General features: G+C 35.3%; 1 protein-coding gene across 1 annotated transcript; it reads left to right on the top strand.

The window, feature by feature from the left end:
- The first annotated feature begins 3,725 nt into the window (after positions 1–3,725).
- Positions 3,726–23,539, top strand: SEM1 (SEM1, 26S proteasome complex subunit). The gene is made up of 3 exons (XM_003782694.3): positions 3,726–3,916; positions 18,069–18,162; positions 23,346–23,539. Exons 1-3 carry the CDS (start codon positions 3,841–3,843, stop codon positions 23,386–23,388), a joined length of 213 nt encoding a protein of 70 aa, XP_003782742.1. The 5' UTR covers positions 3,726–3,840; the 3' UTR covers positions 23,389–23,539.
- The last annotated feature ends 752 nt before the right edge of the window (positions 23,540–24,291 follow it).

Here is a 24,291-nt window from a genome sequence, read left to right as displayed (position 1 = left end):
AGCACTTTACCCAAGGAGGCAGATTGAGACTCTGTTTCAAAAAAAAAAAAAGAAAAAAAGCAAATCAAAGCCACAATGATACCCACGTTGTTACCTTACACCTATCAGAATGGCTTTTTATCAAAAAACAAGAGATAAGATTTGGTGAAAAATGTGGAAAAATTAGAACCCTTGTACACTGTTGGTGAAAGTGCAAAATGGTACAGCATCTATAAAAAATAGTATTAATTTTCCTCAAAAAATTATAAATAAAACTACCATTTGATCTAATCATCCCATTTCTAGGTATACATATATTTCCAAAGGAATTGAAATGAGGATCTGGAAGACCTGTCCGCACTTCCAGGTTTACTGTAGCATTCTTCACAATAGCCAAGACATGGAAACAACCTAAATATCTATCACTCGATGAATGAATAAAGAAAATGTGGTATAGCTCAGCTGCCTTAACTCTTTCTGGCTAATTAGATCTGCCCTCCTGTAGTGAACTTGAAGGTGCCCTTGAAATCTGTTTTCCTCCAGACATCAGCCGTTTACATAGCTTCTTATCCTTTCTCCCTAGATAGACATTGAAAGGTCAACCTGACATGGTCCATGGTCCATTCTGCCTAGTTACTAAATAGACACTCCATAGTACATTTAAGGATGTGGGGATTTATAATATAACTAATATCATGGGGATCTCTAATGAAACGTTTAGGAAAAAAAGAGTTACTGGAGACAAACAGAATCATCTACTATAAAATACACTGGTAACTTGATTTCCTATCTGTGAAGTTAAAACTATTTCATCAATTACAGATATGATGTGATATGTAGGTGAAGGCATAGCTTTGACTACAAATGCTTCTCATAAGAGTTTTTGAGCACTTCCTCGCCATAGATAGCTAAGTTAATCCTAGGGTTGTATTTTCTTATTCATTCCACTTCTTTACCCTCTGTACTTCAACTTACATTTATATGAGGGTTTTTTTAAAAATCATTTTCCTATATTTGTGTGCATTTAATAGTGTAAGAAAGAAATGGTTCTGGGGGTTCTTGTGTTAATCGTTGGCCTCACTGCACATTGGGATGGTTTAGTTCCTGTCCTTTAAGAAAGTCCTTAGGATATAACAACTCCACCATTTCATAACACTGTGACCTTGGTCACATTAGCAATCTCTCTGTGTCTCAGTTTCCTCAAGTACAAAATGAGTTTAAGTTGTACTCACTTAACAGGGGTGCTGTAAAGAGGATTAAATGAGTAAATACACAAAATGGGGGGTGGCGCCTGTGGCTCAAAGGAGTAAGGCGCTGGGCCCATGGCCCCATATGCCGGAAGTGGCAGGTTCAAACACAGCCCCAGCCAAAAACTGCAAAAAATAAAAATAAAAAAATACACAAAATGGGTTTGGCCTAGTGCCTGATACAAAGTAAATACTATATATACTTTATTATTAGTTATTATAATTGGGGAGGGACTGACTTCTTTGTAATGTATCAGCAAGATATCATCACTAAAGAAACAAAACCCACTCTTAACTTTTAGAGTCAATAGAAAGAACCTGAGATATTTTAAAATGTAAGTTCCTTATTTAATAATAGCTAACATGTATTTATCACTTATTATATGCCAATCTTTGAGCTATGCACATTATATACATAATCTCATTTAATCTTGACTCTGCAAATGACCAAAATGTACTACAGAGAAATTAATTTGTCCAAGCCCCTTTTTAGAAGGAATTGCGCTTGGCTTTATAAACTTGTCTACAAATACATATTCTTATGTGCTTAGTTTAACTAACCAATAATGGCTCTCACACTTAAATATCTTCCAAAGTTTTTCTATGTGCCATGACTATTGAAACAAGAAGTTGTTCATTGTGCTAGGTCTCATGACAATTGAAATGAGAAGGTATTTCAGCTCCAGCATTCTGGATTTCATGAACCAGTATGAGTGGAAAATAGGAGCTGAGTGCCATGGTGTATATGTAGTCCTCCAACTACTCAAGAGGCAGACGCTGCCTCTAAAAAAAAAGAGGCTCAGCGCCCACACACAGTGGTTACGGCACCAGCCACATACACCAAGGCTGGTGGGTTTGAACCTAGCCCAGATGAGCTAAGCAACCATGATACCTGCAACAGAAAAACAGTCTGGCATTGTGGTGGGCACCTATAGTCCCAGCTACTTGGGAGACTGAGGCAAGAGAATAAGCCCAGAGTTGGAGGTTGCTGTGAGCTGTGATGCCATGGTAGTCTACCAAGGGCGACATAGCAACACTCTGCCTCAAAAAAAAAAGAGAAAGAAAATGAAGAGAATGAGATGTGAATTTATTTTGCTATTAATTTTTTTCTATTGCTAAAGATTGATACAAATCTTATCATATATCAGGTGAACTAATCAAAATACGTTCAAGAACTAGAATTTGATTTTCTGGAAGTTTAGGCAAAGTCTCTATTTTTTGCATTCTTTAAAAAATTGTCTTAATTGACAAAAATATGTTTGTGGTGCATAACATTATGCTTTGAAATACATATACAGGGTGTATATTGCGTAATGGCTAAATCAAACTAATTAAAATATGCATTACCTTATATATTACTTTTTAGTAGTGAGATACCAGTATTTTAAACAACCTACAAATCAAAATAGTATGATATATCATGACTGTATTGCTTCTTAAAATATTAGATTTAATTGTAGTTCTCATCCAAATTTATTCTCTATTTAGTTGCACCATTCGCTGTATTACCATATACTTTATTCATTTCTCACATAACTTCAAGGTGGAGATTCAAATGAATTACTGTTCCATTGTGATTCATCTATTTACATATCTGAGTAGAATACAAGCTCCTTAAGAAAAGGACTTTATCTACGTTTGACTCACAATACCTGGTAGATCATATGAACTACAAGATGTTGAACGAAGAAAATAGGATTTAAATATATGAACAAGTATGTATATCAAAATTTATGATAATATCCAATTTGTATGTGTTCCATAATATTCCTCCATTATACATATATATATATCACATATATTATGTATGGAGTTCCATACAGATCACCAATATATCCAAAATGACACTCAAATGCTCTTCACAAAATTGTAAATGACATAGTATTTGGAACCCATAAAAAATGTTACACGTGTCCTTTTTTACATATTTTATAACTTGTAAACTAGAGTTACTAAACACACACACACACACACTACACATACACACAAATTCTAGTTAACAGGCTATTTACCACAAAGCAATTCCAAGCTGGAGAAATACTGCATAACGTAAAAGACTGGAGATTGGAATCAGGCAAACAAATCTGCATTTAAGGTGTCTAGCACTACCTGCGTGTCTTTGGCTGTTTCTTTCCGATCTGAATTTTCTGTGATGTGGAGATATTTAATACCATTCCTAGGGAATTGGTTTAAAGGCTGAGCATATTGTACGCTAAGGGCCTGGCACTTTGAAGGATGCAGTCACTTCATCTCCTTAGATTGCCTTCCTCAGTGATAAACTAAGTAAAGACTGTTTAATTTTTTTTAACACATTATGTGTCCCTTGCAGTCAGAGAAACCGACTCTGATCTCAACTTTAGCAATTAAGAGCGTTGGAGCAAAACGGTAAAGACGAAAAACCCGCCTTTCTAACTCAGGACCGCTAAGCCCTCAGGAAGCGCCGGGAGGACCTCCGGCATCCCAGCATGCCCCGCGCAGCACCGGCAGTTCTTGCCGCGAGTCTCTATGGTGGCGCCTACCGCGGGTGCTGCAGCAACGGTGGCGGCCGTGTTGGGGACGAGTGAGAGTTCCAACTTTCCTACTGTTCCGGGCGGCGTTGGGCGCAGAGGTCGCGATGTCAGAGAAAAAACAGCCGGTAGACCTGGGTCTCTTAGAGGAGGATGACGAGTTCGAGGAGTTCCCTGCCGAAGGTAACCGGCTGGCCCCTTGGTTTCCCGGCCGCGCGAACGGTGACTCAGGCCTCCGGGTGGAGGCGGCCGGGCGCACGGGCCCCGCTCGAGGTACCTGCGGGAGCACTGGGCTCCCGCGGCCGCCACTCGAGGCCTTGGCACTCAGCCTTCGGTGTGCCGCGACTTCGTGTCGGGGGCGTCATGGTGGGACTCTGGCGAGGCCCAGTAGCTTTTGCTGCCTCCCTGGAAGGAGCTGGGTGATCGGGACCCTAGCCTGGAGGGCTGCCCACCACTTAATTCGTGCCTACAGAACTTCTGTTCCCCATTTTCTTTCGGTTTAGCAGCCTGCCTTTGCCAGTTAAAACCTTTCCAGAACTAAACTTCTGGTCCTAGTCATGCCAGTGCTGCTTGCTTACAGGACGTCACAGATGGAGCTTGTTAAGTTGGATGGGACGATCAGGTGTTGGGTGCAGAGTTTATGTTACTGCCTTATTCCTATTTCTCACCACTTTTAGTCTTTTTCAGACTTACAAGTTTAAGGCTTTATAAGACCCAGAACTTCTGCATTTTGATTTAGCTTCAAAGGTAAAGAGGAACTTTTAGTTTTCTCATTATAGATAATAGCAGATAGGGAACATTTATTGAGTGGCTGCTGTTTTCTGGAACTTGTCCCAGTACTTTGTATTAACATATACCATTTTTACAAATACAGGAAGTGGGTACCGATATCTCCATTTTTCAGGTAAAGAAGCTGAAGCTTTTTTTAATAAATAGTTCAGAAACGTTCTTAGTGTCTCATAACTGGCTAGAAATGGTGGAATTGGGACACCTGGCCTGATTGATACCAAGGCTTTTAACTTTGCCTATATAGCTTCTGTTTGTTATACACTGTTGCCTGATTGGTTTTCAAAATTGGCTGCTTTTCTGGCTAGTTGTTATAAGTAGGATTCATAAATTTTTACCTTGTAAGAACAGAGGTTACTATTGGGCAGGCTTTCTGAAGGTAGTAGGAAGAGAATTGTGGCTAATGGCTTGCACATCTGTTGCATCAAGCAATTACTGCTTCACTAAAATTGTCCTAAGTTGTATACCCCATCATGGTCCTGTGGTGCATAAAACCACATAGCTGGAACATTTGCTCTATTTATTTGTACTCTATTATTTTCTTTTGTGGAAGAGAACATTAGTATGCGTGCTAGACAAGCTCATAAACTAACCCAAAACACATTTCAGTTCTGGAATTCATTATATTGTGGGGATTGTTAGCTTTTTGTTTTGGTAGTGGATTTATCTGTTCAGTCATGTTTTCTTTACCTCACTTTCAAGTTGTTTTACAATCCTTCAACATAGAGCTGTGTAGTAGAACACTGGCTTATTGAAGGCAGGATCCACTTTTTGCTCAGACTTCATATTTCAAATAGTTAGCATTATTATTTGTCACATACAAAGCACAGTGTTAGGCACCTTAATTATTATATAATCTGCTTATCACTGACACCCTGAGGAAGTGATAGAGATAAAAAACAACAATAAAACCCCAATTTGCCATTAAGTGTCCAAGCTAGTATGTGAAAGGTCTGACTTTCCAATTCAAACTGTCTCTAACATTTAACAGAGTATCTGACATGTAGTAGGTGGTCAATAAATGATTGTTGAATGAGTGAACCTGCGTTTGAAATAGGTAGTTGAGAATCAAGGACTTGAAAAGCATCTAGAGATAACCATGTGCCTGATGATATACTTGATTTTTTTCAGCAACTTTTATTGCATCAGCTTTTGTAGAGTGTGTAGTCTTGTTTTACAAAGTTTATGTTGTGAGTAGCAATTTATTTAAAATGTTGCTAGTTACATTGTAAAAAAAATCTCAAAGTTAAAAGGAAGAGCAAAGAAAATATTCTTTCTGAAGACAGAGGACTCACAGTGGGTTAGTTTAATAGTATTGAGTAATTTATCATTTATTAGTTTGTTTACAGAATATTTGTTTTCAGGTTTGAATATGTAGAACCTAATTTATTCAGGACTCTTTATACATTAGAATAAAAAACATTTGAAATGCTTTTATTTTCAGATTTCTGTGTTCTCTGGCTTATGATCTAGGAAGATTTTTCTTTATTTGAATTATATTTTGTTGGATACCAAATCAATGAAACCACTCAAGTTTACTAATGAAAACTGTTCTGATAAATAACAAAACCAAAAAGAAAGAAATTTTGGAAAAATATCACCAAAGAAACATTTCTCTTTTGAGACTGTACATTTCTTTCGTGTTTTCTCTTTTAAGAAAGAGACATTTCTTTCATGTTTGGCCTAGTCATGGTCTAGGCTCAGGGGTTCTCAAACTTTTTAAACAGAGGGCCAGTTCACTGTCCCTCAGACTGTTGGAGGACCGGACTGGGGGGCCCGGACGAGTCGGCTGCTAAGCAGGACAGGCAGTGGCGGCAAAACACCCAGCGGGTCAGACAAATGTCCTCGGTGGGCCGCAGTTTGAGGACACCTGGTTTAGGGTCTGTTACTCCAAGTGTGATCCATGGATCAGTAGTCTTGGCATTTTCTGGTAGCCTATTAGAAACACAGCATCTCATTCTTCAACCATTCTTCAACTGATTAACCCAGTTAATCAGTTTGGATTTTAACAAGATTCCTAAGATGTGTATGTACATTAAAGTTTGGAAAATTCTATTTTGAAAAAGTGACCTATTTTGAATCTTTCCAGTATATGAGTTTTAAGTTCGGTTGTTAATGCCCTAATTTATTCTCAAGTTTTTTTCCTTCTTTGGAAAATTCTTTTTCTTGTGGTTGTCTTTGTGGTAAGTATATCATTGACAGTGATAAATATATCACTGCCAGATTTAAATTAACATTCCCACTGTTAAGGAAGCCTGTAATCATCTGTGCAATCTACAGAAAGTCTTACTTTCTGGCTTTGTGGAGTCTCAGGTGCTCTGGAAAGTGGATGATGTCCACTTTAGAGTAACTTGCAATATAGAACTTCACACATGAAAGTCATTACTGAAATTAAGGATTGTCCATCTTTTGGAAGTGTTGCAGCTATGTCTTATCCTGGACAAGAACCTGTTTGGTAGGCTATCTATCCATTTAATCGTTTTAAGGAAAAGGAATTTTATTTTAAAAAGAAACTAAGGTAGCATGTTTTCATGGAAACCTCATTGTTTCTTCTCAGTAGTTCTTCAATGTAAAGTGTAACATCTATCAGGATTCTCAGTGCAAAAGAACAAATGCTTTATTTTTTCCTTCCATTATTTATTCTCTGAATCTGTGTTACTTGGGAAGTTCCTCACAATTAAGCTAATTGATGGGTATGTGATCTACTGGTTGTTAACCAGGAATTGTTAAAAATTATGCTTAGGATCTTTGTGAAGTGTGTTACCCGACTTCTTGACAATTTAAACTGCTTAAGAGTGAGTAGGCTTTTTTAGGAAGACACTTAAGGTCTTGGGCATTATTGATTTTCATATAATTTTCAAGGCTTTGAAACGGTTAGGATATTAGAACTGGAGAGCAACTTCAACTCTAGAGAAGATTTCATTTTTTATCCATCACACAGGTTGTTGATAGTAGAAATCTAAAACTAAAGTACTCGATAATAAAGTTGAAACTTAGAATACTTTTTCATATCAGATATTGAAAAGAGTTTTAAGAGTTTTATTATTTTCCTTTCTCTGACAATTAGAAGTGGATGAGAGTAAAAGTGAAAAGGAAATAAGTGGTTCTCCTCTTCTTGTGTGAGAATAGAGATGTTTTATTTTAAGGGACATTTTAAAAAATATTTAAAATAACTGAGTTTGCCTGCAGCATCAATAATATATGCCAGAGAGTGCAGAATACTACCCACCTATCCCCTTGAGAAATTTCTGGGTGGGACAGCTCTTATTGTTGGGAATCTGTTGAAGCAGATAGTGGACTGGGAATACCCTTATGCTGTCAGTGTTCTAAAACAGCTGAGGCACTCTCACCTCTGCCTAACAAAGTAGGACATCTTATAGTGATTCTTAACCAAGGAAATGTTTTCAGATGTCACTTTTACTTGACAGGTGGCAGTGTGAAAAAAACTGCCAAAATCTAGTGAATAGAGGTTAAGGATTTTAAGTGTGTATTGTGCATAGGCAGCCCTGCACGAAGAGGAATTCTTTTTTCCCCCCTTTTTATTTTTTTGTTATTAATTCAACAAAGAAGAATTCTTATGAAAAATGCCATTGAGAACTACATGAATACTGTATACCAGCTGGACTAAATAATCAATAGAAGGGTTCCTTAGAATCTTAAATGCAAAAGGTAAATGCAACTATTATTAACAGTGCTAGACACTATACTAGTCTGTTTACCCCGTAGTTGCAGGGGCTTTGCTGTTTGCTACAATATAGTAGATACATTACAAACACTATCAAACAGTTAAATGGTGGTAGCAAGAATTAGAAAGTTCATGTTACTAAAAATTAAGGAAAAATATATAATCTATATAATTAATGGCAGAATACCTATTGAATGTCCATTATTGGTAATTGTATGCAAGAATAAAGTTTTTGAAATCCAGAATGAAATAAATATGATGAATCTAGAATCAGACCTAGGTTCAAATCCATCACTCATAAACTTTGAGCTTGTCAACTCATGCTCGTTACTTAACTTCTTATTTTAAATGGTTTTATAGTATGTGGATAATTGTACATGTGACTACTCATAGTAAAAATGTAAACCTATAAAGCATATAAATTGGAAGCACTATTCCTCTCCACCATTTCCTAAAAGATTTTTCATGCTCCAGTGGTAACCAGTGTTAAATGTTTTGGGTTTTTTTCTCATTATCTTTCCAGAATTTATATATAAACTGTGCTTAGTTGTATATATCCTTTAAATATATACATGACCATCCTATTTTCTCCCATTTGCTTTTTATTAATACATCTTAGACACGCTTTCACAGTAATATGAAAATCAATTTAACTGCTCCCTTATTGATAGTTATGTAGGTGGGGTTTTTTTTAAATAAAATATACTGGAGTGAATGTTCTTACATCTTGGTGTGTACTTTGTTGGTGCTTACCTATAAAATAAACTCCTAGAGTATAAATTGCCAGATGATACCAGCAGATTCATTTTTATTTATTTTTTAACATAATTTTTAGAGTGCCAATATGAGCATTTCAGATTTGGGGATTTGGGATGCTCAGCCTTAAGTGTACAATGCACATACTCCAAACTTAAAAAAACAAACAAACTGAAATTCAAAACACTTCTGGTCCAAGCATTTTGAATAAGGATTATTTGACCTTATCATGTGATTGACAGATCCCTTTTAGTTTCTCCAGTTGTCTCAATAATGTCTTAATTCAGAGCTGTGGGTTACATTCAGTTGTCATATCTCTTTACTCTTCTTCCCTTTAGGCTTTAGAGCATTTCCTCAGTTTTCTTTTGACTCTCATGATTTTGACATTGTAGAAGATTATATGCCAATTATTTTATAGAATGTCCCTCAACTAGGATTTGTCTCATGTTTCCCCAGTAGGCTCAGGTTCTGCATCTTGGCAGGAATATCACAGCCGTGATTGATGCTTTGTACCACTCACTGCATTTTATCAGGTGGAACATGATTCTCATTTGTTCTGTTACTGATGTTCACTTTGATCACTTTATTAAGGAGGTGTTTGTTACGCTTTTCCATTGTCAGATTTCTTATTTTCCTTTCATAATTAATCAGTATGTTGTGGGAAGGGACTTTGATACTATGTAAATACAGTGTTCCAGTCATTATCAGTCAAACTTCCAATTTGTTCATTTAGATCAGGGGTCCTCAAACTTTTTAAACAGGGGGCCAGTTCACTGTCCCTTAGACCGTTGTAGGGCCAGACTGCGGGCCCCAGGACGAGTCGGCTGCTAAGCAGGACAGGCAGCGGTGGCAGAAACTCCCGTTGGGCCGGATAAATGTCCTAGGTGGGCTGCATGTGGCCCATGGGCTATAGTTTGAGGATGCCGGATTTAGATCATTGTGGGCTCATGGATTTCGATTCATTAGGCTATAACTTGTTATTTTGATTCTCATTTTGCCCCATATTTGCACGAGAAACCCCTTCAGCTGTCTTCTGTGTCTTTTTGACATATGCTCATCATACTTTGTGCATTTTGGCACAAGATACAATCCAAACTAATCTGGTACTTTGCCTGCTCTAGCCCTCTAATCAGCTGTTCTTCTCCAGTGTAATTTCCTTTTAGTGGAGAATGGTAATTAGAAGGTAAGATCTTGACTGCAGTTATGCTTATTGTTCTGGGGATATTCCTGTTCCCAGACCCTCGAGTGGAAGGAACTAGGAAATATATAGGTGTGTGTCTGTGTATAAAATACTGGGTTCGGATAGGTATTTTCAACTGCAATTCAACATCACAGGAGTCATTCCAGATTTTTGTCTTCCACGTTTGTAACTCTCTTCTCCAGTAGTGAGAAAACCTAGTTTCCGTTATCTTAAAATCTTAAATATATTGTCTAGTAATCTCCCTCTCTAAACAATCTTTGCCTTCTCCCTCATGGATGCCCTGCTTAACCCAGATGGGATCATCATTCTAGCCCAAGCCACCCTTTTCTTCCCTTTAATGTGGGTGACTTCATTCCGTCCAGGCCTGACACACCAACCACACCATGCTACTGGTCTCTGCAGAAATGCCCTGTTTGTTCCACTTAGGGTCTAATACCTCATCTAGGATTGTGGGTCTTTTAAATTTTGACATACATTCTCAAATTGCCTTTAGAAGAGTTACACCAATTTATTTCCATCTACAGTTCACCTTTTGCCTCATAAGCTTCCTTACACTAGATATTAAACATTTTAGTCATTTCAACCTGGTAAATGAAAGCACATCATTTTGGTTTGGGTTAATTTCTTTGAGATTGACCATTATGTTTTCCTTTGAACTATTACTTTCTTTATCCAAAGGTTCTTGATCTGTAGTTTAAGGGTAAGAATGTTTGTTAGCTGAATGAAAGGATTACACAATGGTATTGGTCTGCTTGGAATGCCATAACACAATAGCATAGATTGGGTGACTTAAACGTCAGAAATTAGTTTTCTCACCTGGTTTGGAGGCCAGGAAGTCCTAAGAATAAGGTGTCAGTAGGTTTTGATTCCTGGTGAGGCTACTCATCGTTCTTTGTGCATTTTGGCACAAGATACAATCTAAACTAATTGTATATTAGTTCCTTCCTGCCTTGCAAAAATCTGCCATTTTGCTATGTTCTCTCATTGGGAGAGAGCAAGTTCTCTGGTCTCTTCTTATAAGGGCACTAATCTCATCATGAGGGTGCCACTCCTCATGACCTTGTCCAGTCCTAATTACCTCCCAACGACCCAGTCTCCAGATATCACTTTGAGGGTGAGGTCTTCAATATATGAATTTGAGGGGATATACAGACATTCAGTTAGCTTAGCACAAAGATGGTATTCAGTAGACATCAGTTCCTTTCTTCTTTCCTCTCTAATGTACTTAGGAGTTTGGATTTTGGGTGATACTTGGTATCACATTTGGTCAAATATTTCATGTAGTAATTTTGGGTATATCAAAAAATAAGTTTATTGAATTTGTGGATTATTAATAATCAATTTATTTTCTAGTATTAAAAATGTATAAAGATAATATTGCCATACAATGTTTCTCCAAAGGTACTTTAAACAATGTGTGTGTGGTTACTTATACAAAGACACATAAAACAGTAGCATACATTGTTTAGGAATGCTTATAGGTCAGAATAAAAAAGACCCAAATCAGAATTTTGGTGCTTGGAAGCAGGTAGTGAGGGTTGTGAACCAGGATAATAAATTCAAAAAAATTTTTTGAGGAACTACTTGATTAGTTATTTCATTGGTTCTGTAGAATGAGCAAGTAATAAGCAGTTGTGTTTGAAATAGTGTTAAAATTACTTAATTGCTTGATAATATAACTTATGAAAGGTGTAGTGAACTGTGAAAACATCAAGAGGAAACTAAGTTTCACAAACTATATAATTGACCCTTGAACAACTTGAGTTTGAATTGGTCAGCTTCATTTATGGGAAATAATAGTACTAATAGGATGCAGAACCCACCTGTACAGATGACCAACTTTTCCTCTATTGGGGGCTCTGCTCAGAAGAGCTAACTGTAGGATTTGGGTATATGCAGATGGTCCTAGAACCTATCACCTGATTATACCAAAGGACAACTCTATTCCTCTTTAGAAGTATTTAAATATCCCAAATATCATTTTTACAATTGTGCACTCTATTGTGTGTGTCATGTTTAGTAAAAATGGTATTGTCTTTATTCTGGAACGTGTCTCTGTTTGCCTCCCTTACTCCTCAAGTTCCCTAATTAGTGATTAACGCATAATAAATTATTCATTTAATACATGAGGTCTGACAGTTAAGTTTGAGAACTTGTCCTGGTGAAAGTGCTGCATACTGAATTCATTGTTGAATATCACTATGGTCACCTTTGAAATGCTCCCTTTGGGAAGCTATGCACTGATGCCAGCACCAAGTGCATCCTTAAAAGCAATTTTGGTACTCTTTTTCTGGACTGGCTATCAGATCTATCCTGTGGAACGTAAAAACATGCAACAAAGATAATGAATGCCACTCAGCAAGACACATCCACATGAACACAGCTGTGAGACACTGATATACCATGGTTATGAAGCCTTACTGAGTTGTTTGTACAGTGTTGTCAGTGTTGGTGTGTGGCGGCAAGTTTGCCCACTTAATTGTCAGACCTCTTATGATCACAGCTCTGATGGTCATTTCAGAAAAAGAGTTCCACAGTTGCTGTGAAGGTGGACCTAGCACCGGAGTCAGTGCATAGTCTCACCTGCTTTGAAAGTGTCTAGAGAGATACTCAGCAATGAGGTATGTAGCACTTTTTCTAGGATGAATTCTCAAACTTAATTATCAGACCTTATATGCTTGCTGCTTCCTACAAATCTGGTACTAAGGCTTGCTGAGAGAATGATGTTAGACATCATTTATCAGTACTACGTGTTTTAGATGCACAAGCTCATTTAATCTTAATAGCTCTATGAGAAAGGTTTCATACCTAGGGATCAGCATAATTAAATAACTTACCCATGGTCACAGTTAGTGAGAGGCTACACAGAAGCAAATTTGACTTCTCTGTAGATATTGGTCTGTGAGTGTATTAAATAGTATGTATATGGGACAGTGGTTTTCACACCAAGGTGGAGCTCCTTAGTATTTTGGAGATGCTTAATGCTTATCCTTGGGTCTGACTCCAAGACTTTCCTCCCTAGCCCCAGTTAAAACAGAGCAATGTTGCTTTTGTCTTATCTATTGGGCTTTTTCTGGGTAAGATTTCATTTGGTTTTTCAGGGTGTTAAACTACTGATAGTAAAGTACAACAGCAATTGAAAAGAAGCGAAATTATTTCCAGTTATGTACAACATGAGGTAGCAACATTTGAACAGAGCTTTCAGAATATAGAAATGTAGGAAAAGGGTTTTCAAAAGAAGGGAAAAGGAGTACATGCTCTGAGCTAGAGAAAAAGTGTGTGTATGTATTTTATTTGCTTGTGAAATAGTAGTTGAAAATATGGGTATTTTGGAGCCTCATCATGGAAATATTTAAGCTGAATGACCAGTGGACTTCATCCTTAAGTAGAAGTAGGCTTTTTTGTTTATTTTTGTTTACTTGCTTGTTTTGCTTATTACAACATATATGTGAGTTTCCTTTAGGTTGTAGGCTGTTTAGGAAACATTATAGCAGAATTAGTTTGAAAAAACAGACTAGAGTTGAGGAGGTAATTAGCAAATTGTTGAAAAAACTCAGGTGAGAACTAAAGGCCTCTGAAATAGGTTATTATTGGGAGGGAAGTGAAGAGAAAGATGCCAGAGTAACATTGGAAATAGACATGATGGAGCATTAGGAAATAGTTTGGTATGAGGTGTTGGGAATAAGAAATCAGGTGTTGTGATTTTGCACTTGCATGTCTAAGAATATGCATGGTAAGAGTTCAGATTGCTACCCTTGACTGAGTACTGTGGAGGGAGATCAGACAATGGAACTGAGATTAATTTAAGGAATGAGGGCTTGGAAAAAATGTGATGACTTCTTTGTGAAATTTATAGAATTAAAGAAAAATAAAAGCAGCAATCAATGAGAATCCACAAAGTAAACCATTCTACCATATATATATTTCTTAAATTGTTAATGAAAAGTTATGTTTGAATTTCCCCCCCCCCTTTTTTTTTGTAGTTTTTGGCCGGGGCTGGGTTTGAACCCACCACCTCCGGCATATGGGGCTGGCACCCTACTCCTCTGAGCCGCAGGTGCCGCCCTGAATTCCTTTTTTTAATATAAAGATTGTTATAAATAGTTATGTAAGTTTTTTTCAGCTTCTGTTTCTAGCCACAAATAATTGAAAACTCACCAGTGGCAGAGTAGCAACATCATTTATGACTTGTTTTTCTTTGTTTACTCTGAAGTTCCCTACTGACAGTTTTGGTCCTTATTGGAGAATATATAGTAGAGAAGTGATGCCATGTGAGAAAAAATTTTAATTTGTTCTATACAGCCTCAATAAGAACACATGTAAATTTATGTCAGATTCCTTAGATTTGGTATGGCTTCATTATTTTTTTATAAGTGGAATGATGCTGTTTGCATCTGTTGCTGTTCTTTCACACTCACCTATAATGGTCAGTGGACAGTTTTGTATTTTTCTCTTTGTGTAATTTTCTGCATATACATGCACACTTTTTATTTGAGAAACTTGTTTGGAGATTAGGTTGTTTATATTCAAAGTAGCTTTGTTTATGGAATGAAAATTTTATGCCCTTGAAAATTGGTATAGAACGGAATATTTGTAATCCTATTTAGCATGGATGTAGTTTCCTCTTTACCTTTTTACAAAGTTGTATACTTCATACTTTTAAGAAATTTCGGTATGTATATTAGAGGATAGGAAGGGTTAAGCGTTAAAAACACTTTGCAAGTTGAGAGAAAACCCTTTTCACACTCAGATATCAAGGTGATACTTAGATGAAGCATGTGGAATCTTCGATAGTTCAGATTTTTGCAATTTAAAGCTAGTCACAGATGTAATTCTCAACTGGCAAGTGTGAAGAAAGACATATTTGGGGCAGACTCTTAAATAATTTAGAATTGCTAGAAACTTATGTATTAGGCATCTGTTGTTGGTTATTTCTAATTCTGACTTTTTAAAATACGGTGGTTTTTTTTGTTTTTTTTTTTACCAGAACACATCTGGAAGCATACACATTGAAGTAAACACAGCTGTGGTTATTTAAACGATTGATCATAATTCTGGCAATGCATTTAGTGTTAAAGGTAAAGTGTATATAACAGGCATCTTCAAACTATGTCCCGTGGGCCACATGTGGCCCTCCGAGGACATTTATCCAGCCCGCCAGGTGTTTTTGCTGCTGCTGCCTGTCCTCCTTAGCAGCCTACTCATCCCGGAGCCCGCAGTCCAGCCCTCCAATGGTCTGAGGGACAGTGAACTGGCCCCTTGTTTAAAAAGTTTGAGGACTCCTGGTATATAAGGTCAATATATTGGAAGATAGCAGTAGATCTGAATTAGGTATCCTTGTTTGTTTTTATTTTGTCCTTTGTATAGAAGTTGTTTCTGGGCTTAAGGCTTTAAAAATGAGTAATTAGATAAAATTGCCTTGTTTTCAGTGTCCTGTTATAATTGAAAATTAATATATAATTCAGAGACATGTTGCAAGAGTTGTTAACTAAATCCAGAGATTACAATAGTCACAGCTTTGTTATGCTCTTAGTACTAAAAGTTTACATGTTTTATAACTTACATATGTTTTAACACATATATGCAGTATATATAAGTGCAGGAAATGCTATTTGGGGATATTTTACCCTATTAAGTTTAAGTTCAGTACATAATGTGTATATATTTTAACGTACAAATGTGTATGTGTGTCTTAAGGGATAAGGTGTAACTCAGTCACCCAGGTTAGAGTACAGGGGTGGAATTATTACTCACGGTAACCTTAAACTTCTGGACTCAAGTGATCCTCTTGCCTCTGTTTCCTGAGTAGCTAGGACTATAGGCGAGCAACACCATACCAACTTTTTTTTTTTTTTTTTTAGTGTTAAGTTGCCCAGGTTGGTCTCTAACTCCCAGCCTCAAGTGGTTCTCCCTCCTTGGCCTCCCAAATGCTGGGATTACCAGCCTGAGCCGCTCTGAGTCTGGCCAGTAAACAAAATAAAGTTTCTGTCAAAAATAGATTATAGATTCTGGTTTGTTACTGTGGATGCTAATTTTCTTTTTAGTGCTTTTATTAGGTAACTCTAAATGCTTAAATTGTAATTCAAAAGAAAGTTTTGTGTTTTGTTTTTTTTTTTATTCCTCATCTGTGATAATTGGAAGGATGGTATGGTATTATATAGACTTCAGTGCATCTTACTCCTAGGTAAAAAAGAATATTCAGATTTATAAGATGATTAATGAATTTGACCAGCTTTTCCGTGTTTTTGGAATTAGAGTAGTGTTAATTTTGAAGTACTGTATAGTAATACCAAAATCTTTTTGGATGTGTTCTACCTAAAATCTTGTTGATAGTACTATCCCTCCACCCACCCCACCCCCACCTCTTAATGGACCAATTTCTTTTTCTTGGAACTTTATTTCTGTTATGCTATACATTATTCTTTTCCTTTTCCTGCCATTAAAATAGTGTGCGGTGGTAAAGGAGGAAGAGAGAACTTTTGTTCTTATTATAAATGATCATCAGAATTCAGCTTGATAAACTAAAGATCGTATCAGTCTTAAAAATTTAGCTGTTGCTTTAAGAATCTTGACTTTTTCTAATTAAGGATTGACACTCCCACAAAATAAGTTATTAACTCTGTTTTATTTCTTGTTGGTGATTCTCTGAGGCATTTGGGTACAAATTAACAAGTATTTTTTTTTCTTTTCTAAGTTAAAAGAAGTAAAGACAGCTTGAAGACATTTGAATGACATCAAGTAATAACTATTGAAATCAACATTTTGAATCAAATCATAATTAGATAAAAAGTTTCTGGGGGCCTATAATTTTGCTGTTCCTGAAAAGACAATTACTTTAAAAGACAATTAAGGCTCTACCATATTTTTCAAAGACTTAGAAGGTTAGCAGAAAAGTATCAAGTAAATACTCTTATTATTTTATATTTCTAGCCTGAATCTTTTGACACATGATCATTTCCTTTTAGGAACCAATATAGATGGAAACTACCTACTTATCACTTTAGAAAGCTGATTAGTTGGAAGTGGTTCAGGCTAACTAGAGGGCTGCTTGTTATCTTTGAACCTTAAAACATTGTATCTTGAGTTAAGTCAAACTCTTTACTTAAGAACATAGTATCTAGTCTTTATTCAGATGATTTTTTGGGAACATTAAACTCCATTAGATATCTTCATGAAGACGCCTTAAAATATTCATAAAACAGATACTTAATTTTGACAATTTCTTTTTCTTGGCTCAACCCAGATAGCATATTTAATTAAAGCTTGAGGTTTGAGCTGGGAGATAATGGTAATACGTATGTATTTTCCAAATGCTCTTAAATAAAAGCTGGAGTCTCACTCTGAACCTCCCCTCTACCACTACCAAAAAGAAAGAAGAAAATTTAGAAAACTGTAAACTACTTATAACATTTCTCTTTACATGTATTTATATTCAGCCTTTGTTTAAAAATTTAAATGTTTATATTGATGATACAGGACAAATACTAGTGATGGCTTATAATTTGGTCTGTGTTTGGTCTATATGAATTATCCTTAATGTTTAGCGGGTTTGAATTCCATGCTGTGTCTTCTTGCTACTCAACTTGCTTTAGGATTGTTGTTGCTGTGTTTTGAAAGATTAGGAAATAGAACTTATAAAAGTGAGCTCCAAGAAAAAGCAGTGAAGTGAATAAATTTTCATGGCAAGTAGAATTTTTGTTTTCTCTTTTAGATAGTATGCAAATTCAAGAATTGTGAGAAGCCAGTATAAACTTCAAGATTTAAGGAAGAAGATTGCCATTTCTCACTGATACCTTATTAGCTGTTTTTGGATTGTGAGAGTGTTAAGTAGCAAACTTTCTAAAGTTTCTGTAATTGTGGAAATAATGTCTGAGAAATTTTTAGATACCATCTATTTCTGTTTCTAGACTGGGCTGGCTTAGATGAAGATGAAGATGCACATGTCTGGGAGGATAATTGGGATGATGACAATGTAGAAGATGACTTCTCCAATCAGTTACGGTAAGTGTTGAGTGAGATTGCTATTGTAGTTCACTGTCAATTATACATTTCATGATTATAAAAATTATTGACCTCTAAAAGTTACTTAATATATTTTAAATAGATTTTTCAGTTATGCAGCATAAGATACATTGTTTTTATTTCCTGTGTTTCTGAACATGAATACTTTGTGTAATTGCATATAATTTTTTGTTCATTTTAGTCTCACAAATGTAATAATAGAATATTTGCTGTTTTTTATCCTTGTGGGTTTAATTCTGTAAACATTAATTTTCTGCCAATATGGAATAACTCAGCAAGAAATAGAATCATAGAGTGCTGGGGCCCAGTAGATTGGTGATTTTGAAATTGGGGTGAATGAATATTGGGGTTGTAGAAGTGTACATTTTATGTTCATGTCCAGATCTACCTAATTTTATTTATTGAGGTGAGATTTATATAATGTAAAATTAATCATTTTTAAGTGTACAATTCAGCGATATCTAGCACATTCTCAATACTGTGCAACTATTATTTCTATTTAGTTCCAATATTTTTAGCACCCCAGAAAGAAACTATACCCATTAAGCAGTCATTGTGCATTCCCCCTTCCCCTATCCCCTGGCAACAGTTTATCTGCTCTTTGTCTATGGATTTGCCTATTCTAGATGTTTTATATATAAATGTGATGATACAATGTGTGACCTTGTGTGTCTAGCTTTGACTTAGCATCTGTGGTTCATCCATATTGTGGCATTTATCAATGCTTTATTCTTTTTTATGGCTAAATGATAGTTATATGGATGCCATATTTTATTTATCCATTCATCATTTGATATTAAGCCTGTTTACACATTTTGGCTGTTGCAAAATGATGCTTCTATGAATATATATGTACATGTATTTGAGTACTTGTTTTTAATTCTTTTTATTATATACCTAAATAAAATTGTTGAGTCATATGGTAATTCTATATTTAACTTTCTGAGGAACTGCCAAATTGTTTTCTACAGTGGCTAAATAATTTTCTGTTCCTACTGACAATGTATGAAGGCTCTAGTCTCTCCACATTCTCACCAAAACGTCTTTTTCTTCTTCTTTTTTTTTTTTTATAATTATCCTTTCTGAAGGATGAAAAGTGTTATCTCACTATTGTTTTTATGTGCATTTCCCTAATGACTGATCTTTATTTATGTGTGTATATATAGTGTGAAATAGTGCAACTCATTCTTTTACTTGTAGATGTCTGGTTGTCCCAACACTGTTTGTTGAAGCGATTTCTTTCCTCTAATTTGATTTTGATTTATTTAGCTCATATTTATCTGTCTTGGCCACAGGATAGTTAAGCAGACTGCCACCTACTTTGTTCAAATCAAGGCACAGAAGGTCTATTTTATAGTTCTAATTTATTACTCTAGTATACTTGTTCAAAAATGAAGTGAGATAATTTATAATAATTAAAAAAATTATTTTTGATAGTGGTACAGTACCACCTATTTCCACAATGCATTTTTACAAATTATTTTAAAATTAATAAACTAATTCTTTTTAATGGGTGCACTATACATATGTTTGATACATATGTTTTTGTTAAAATGGGTAGACTGTATAATGCTGACATCAGGGATTTCAGTGTGCTAGCCACCTGGACAGTGTTCATTGTACCCAATAGGCAAATAAGTTTTTGTCATTTTCCCATTCCCAATCTCCCCCCTTCTTAGTTTCCAATGTCCTTTACATTATTAAACACTGCATATTTTTAAAACAAGCTTAAAACCTACATTCTAAAGACTTCTTAGCATTTTGCTGGCGATTGGTAATGATTTTTCCCATCTACTTTCTTTACTTTTTAGAAATAATGCAATAGTACTTTTACCATTACTCTGGTCCTTCATAGTTCGGCATTTCCATTTCTCAGTGATTGCTGACTTTGATTTTTGACTATATTTTTTTATTCTTCCTGTACCCTGAGATGTAATTGTTCAGAGTTATGAGACTTTAAACTGCTTTGACAGTTTAGAATTATCTCCCCTTAGTTTTCCATTTTGCCTTAATAATGATGTTCCTGTTATACTGTAATGGACAAGATAAGAACCATAGCTATTGAACAGTAATCCTCCTTTTTCTCTAAAATCTGTTAGTATTATATCATCTACTCCAAGCTCTTGGAGCTCTTTCTTCTCATTCTTTTCAATCGCTATATAGCTTTCAAAAGAAAGCCCTTTTTGTTTTTACCGATCTCAGTTGTTCTCAGATGAGATTCTATGTGTACACATATGTGTACTTTCTTTTTGCATTTGTTTTGGTTATATCCTTTAAAAACTGAGGCACATCAGAGAACACCTTGCCACCTGTTTAATAATATGCATTCCCTTTTATTTTTCATTGGAATTAATTATATTATATCTTATGCTGTTAGAATATTTATTTTCAGACCTATCAAAGTTGTTGATCTCTACATCATGTTCTTAATATTATGTCAGGTTTTTTTCCTTAATATCTTCTTGACATTTTAAAGTTGAGGCTAAATAAGTGTTCTTATTTTGCCATTCAAGAGTCAAATTACTGCATAATTTTCATTTCTTTTGTGTCTTTCGTTGGTACTTTTATCTTAAAAATCAACCAAAAATTGATTTTTTGGCTCGGTGCCCATAACATGGTGGTTATGGTGCCAGCCACAAACACCAAGGGTGCCAGGTTTGAACTCAGCCCAGGCCAGTTAAACAACTCCAACAAAATAGCTGGCTGTTGTGGCAGGTGCCTGTAGTCCCTGCTACTTGGGAGGCTGAGGCAAGAGAATTGCTTAATAAGCGCATGAGGTTGCTATGAGCTGTGATGTCACAACACTCTACTGAGGGCGACATAGTGAGACTGTCTCAAAAGAAAAAATGACCAAAAAATTGATTTTTATCAGAAGACTTTTAGTAGTAAATAAATTCATAATTGTATTTCTCATCACGATTACATGTACATCCAACCTTTTTACTGGTTTAGAAATAGCACATTATCCTTTGTGGCTTATTGTTCTTCTGATAGACCTTCACAGTGTTCTTATGTTCTTTGTTAATGTTTCTGCCTGTAGATTGATGGATTTGTATGTATTTAAATCTTGATAACTTCATTGGTGAGTAAGGATTTTCTTTTATTTTCTGATTTGAGTCATAAATTTTACCCACTAAGGTTAGGTTGTTGATATGTTGCCAGTGCTGTCAAATAGAACTGACTGTAGTGATGGAACTGTCCTATAAGCTGCACTGTGCAATACAAAATACAGCCATTAATCACATGTGGCTGTTGAGCCTGTAAAATATGGCTAGAGCATCTGGGGAGCTGAATTTTTTACTTAATTTAAATAGCCACTTATGACTATTGAATAGCACAGACTCAGAAATCCTTCCTTTTAAAAATAAAAATGTTTCTCAGTAAGTCTACTGCAAAAAAGTTCTTCCTAGTTGTTCTGTGAAATGACCCTTAATGTGTCACAGAAAGAGCATGCTTTATTATTTTGTGTCGTTGTTGGGTCCTAATCCCATCTAACTTTGGAGAGTCTGCTTAGAGTAGAGTCAATCAAGCTGCCTGTGTTCCTGACCCAGAGTTGCCTCTTATTTAGGCATACCAACCTTGGGCAGGTCATTTGTTTTGACTTACTTTTCTCATCTATAAAATTCAGATAATTAGAACTTTACTCCCAGAGCTGTTACAAGGATTAGATGAGTTAATATGTGTAAAGTGCTTAGACTGTGGTAAGTATATGTTTTGTTTTGTTTTTTTGAGGAAGAGTCTCACTCTGTTGCATCAGGCTAGAGTGTCATGGCATCTTAGCTCACAGCACCTTCAAACTTGGGTTCTAGCATTCTACATTAATGTGTGCTACATGCTATTTGTATAACTTTCCCTTATCTAATCTTGAAAGGATAGAAGTTGTTACATATGAAGGACAATTATTATAATCTTCAGTTTCCTGATGAAAGGAGAAGGAAGAACCCAAAAGAAGCAATTTAGTTAGCAAAGGAAAGGCCAGAGTTAGAGGCTTAAGCTGGACTCTTGACTCCTAATCCATTGTTTATATTACCGGTCCATACTGCACCCTTCCAGAATGTTATGATTTATTTGACTTTGTCCTTGATATAACTCATGGAAATTAGGTAGGTATCTGCAATATAGAGCACTATAAAAAATTTAGGAAAGCAAAGGAATTTGGGGAAATGAATAATAAATATTATATATCATTCCTATCATGTGTTTTTTGCATTGTGTTTGCATTGGATATTGTGATAGGTGTCAAAACCAAATTATACTTCAGAACAAATATATTTTATTGGAGGTAATGATATAGAGCATATAACCATAATTTACATTTATTTGATGTTTTATCATAGATTGGCCTTCTGATAATTTTGTCATAAAGTTCTGTAACATCTGAATTATGATTGTACAGTTACTGGTGCTATTTGGAATGAGAGTTTAAAAAGTTGGAGTTGATTAGAAGGCTAAACTTCTTTGTACAAATGCTTTATAAAAGACAGATCAACATTTGCAGTTGACATTCTCAAAATGTGACTGAACCTTAAAAGGCGAATAAATTATTTCAAATAATGAAAAGTGTCTTTTTATGTAAAATATAAAATTTACATAATATGTAAATTATAAAATTTTGAGATTTTCATCCACATTGAAAATTAGGAAAGTAAAGCCTTCTTTAATATTCTATGATTTTTATTGTATTCATTTTGCCAGTATAGTTAATGCAGAAAACTTTCACACACCTTTAAATTTAATTCATAATGGTTTCTTGTTTAGAGAGAGAGATGTCAATGTGGCGTGCTATCTCTTTATTCTTTTTGTGTATATGACAGTAATATCTATTATGATAGTTAATGTCTCAAAATTTATGTTTAGATATTTATTAGGAACAGAATGTTTGTATATTTGGGGGATAGCTGTAAATCCCTCACTTTTTTGGTAAATAAATTTTTAAGAAAATTAAAAACGGAATATAACTAATGGAAAAAACAAAATTTTGTTGGTATTTTATAGGCTCATCTAATTTTCCCTTAGATTTCTTTTTAGGGACTAAAATAAAGCTGTTCATTAGTATTTTATAATGTTGCCTCAGGCTTCGCTCATTTATTAATTGTATTATTTCTATGAGAAATCTGTTTTAAAGAATGTCTAGTGATATTATTTTTTGTGTTTTATTGTAGAGCTGAACTAGAGAAACACGGTTATAAGATGGAGACTTCATAGCATCCAGAAGTGTTGAAGTAACCTAAATTTGAACTGTTTATTAAATTCTAGGATAGAAAACCAAGAATGAAACTTAAAAAATATATGTTTATTTCATTATTTGATTTATTTTTGTTTTTGTAACAAAAATAAATGTTTTGGTCTAATCTTGGTTTGGTTCAGAAGTCTTGATCTTTTACCTCTAATTGTTAATTTTCTTTTTTTAATTTTCAAAATATTACGAGGTGCAGATATTTTGGTTACATATAATCCTTTTGTGCCATTTGAGTCAAAGTTACAGGTGTGCCCTTTGGCCGTATAGCATGCATTGTACCTGTCAGGTGTAAATGTACACATCTTCACCTCCACCCACCCCCACCCCACCCCAAGCAGTTTTCTTGTCATGATTTTTCAGAGACTTCTTTTTTTGATGTTAACAGGCTCAGGTTAAACGATCTGGGGCTAGAATTCATTTGACTCCCACCTCAGTACTTTCTTAAACCACATTAATTAAATATTCTGTGTTATAAAGTACTGCTTTTACATTACATTGAACCTTAATCTCATCTGTGTTTTGATAATTTAGGCAACATTTGCTGACATTTGTACCTTGACCCTTCAAAACCTGTGTTTTTAAAATATTAATCATTTTAAATTGCTGTAATTTACTTAGTTCCTGAGCCATTAATAATCTTATTAATGGTTGTTAGTGTATTACTAGTACTTAAAGTGTGAAGTAATTTGGTCACAGTCCTAAGAACTTTGTCTTCTGTTAAAATTAATAAAGTGGGCTCAGGATACTTTATCAACAAGTATATATTCCTAGTACATTAATTTAGTATAATTAAAATTCTGCAAAGGATAGCTCTTGCCACATCTACTTTTTTTTTTTTTTGCAGTTTTTGGCCGGGGCTGGGTTTGAAC

This window comes from Otolemur garnettii, unplaced genomic scaffold (genome assembly GCF_000181295.1).
Source record: "Otolemur garnettii isolate 467f Iridium unplaced genomic scaffold, OtoGar3 scaffold00005, whole genome shotgun sequence".
NCBI classification, from domain to species: Eukaryota; Metazoa; Chordata; class Mammalia; order Primates; family Galagidae; genus Otolemur; species Otolemur garnettii.
Note: the sequence above shows the minus strand (reverse complement) of the source record. Positions and strands in the feature narration are given on the sequence as shown.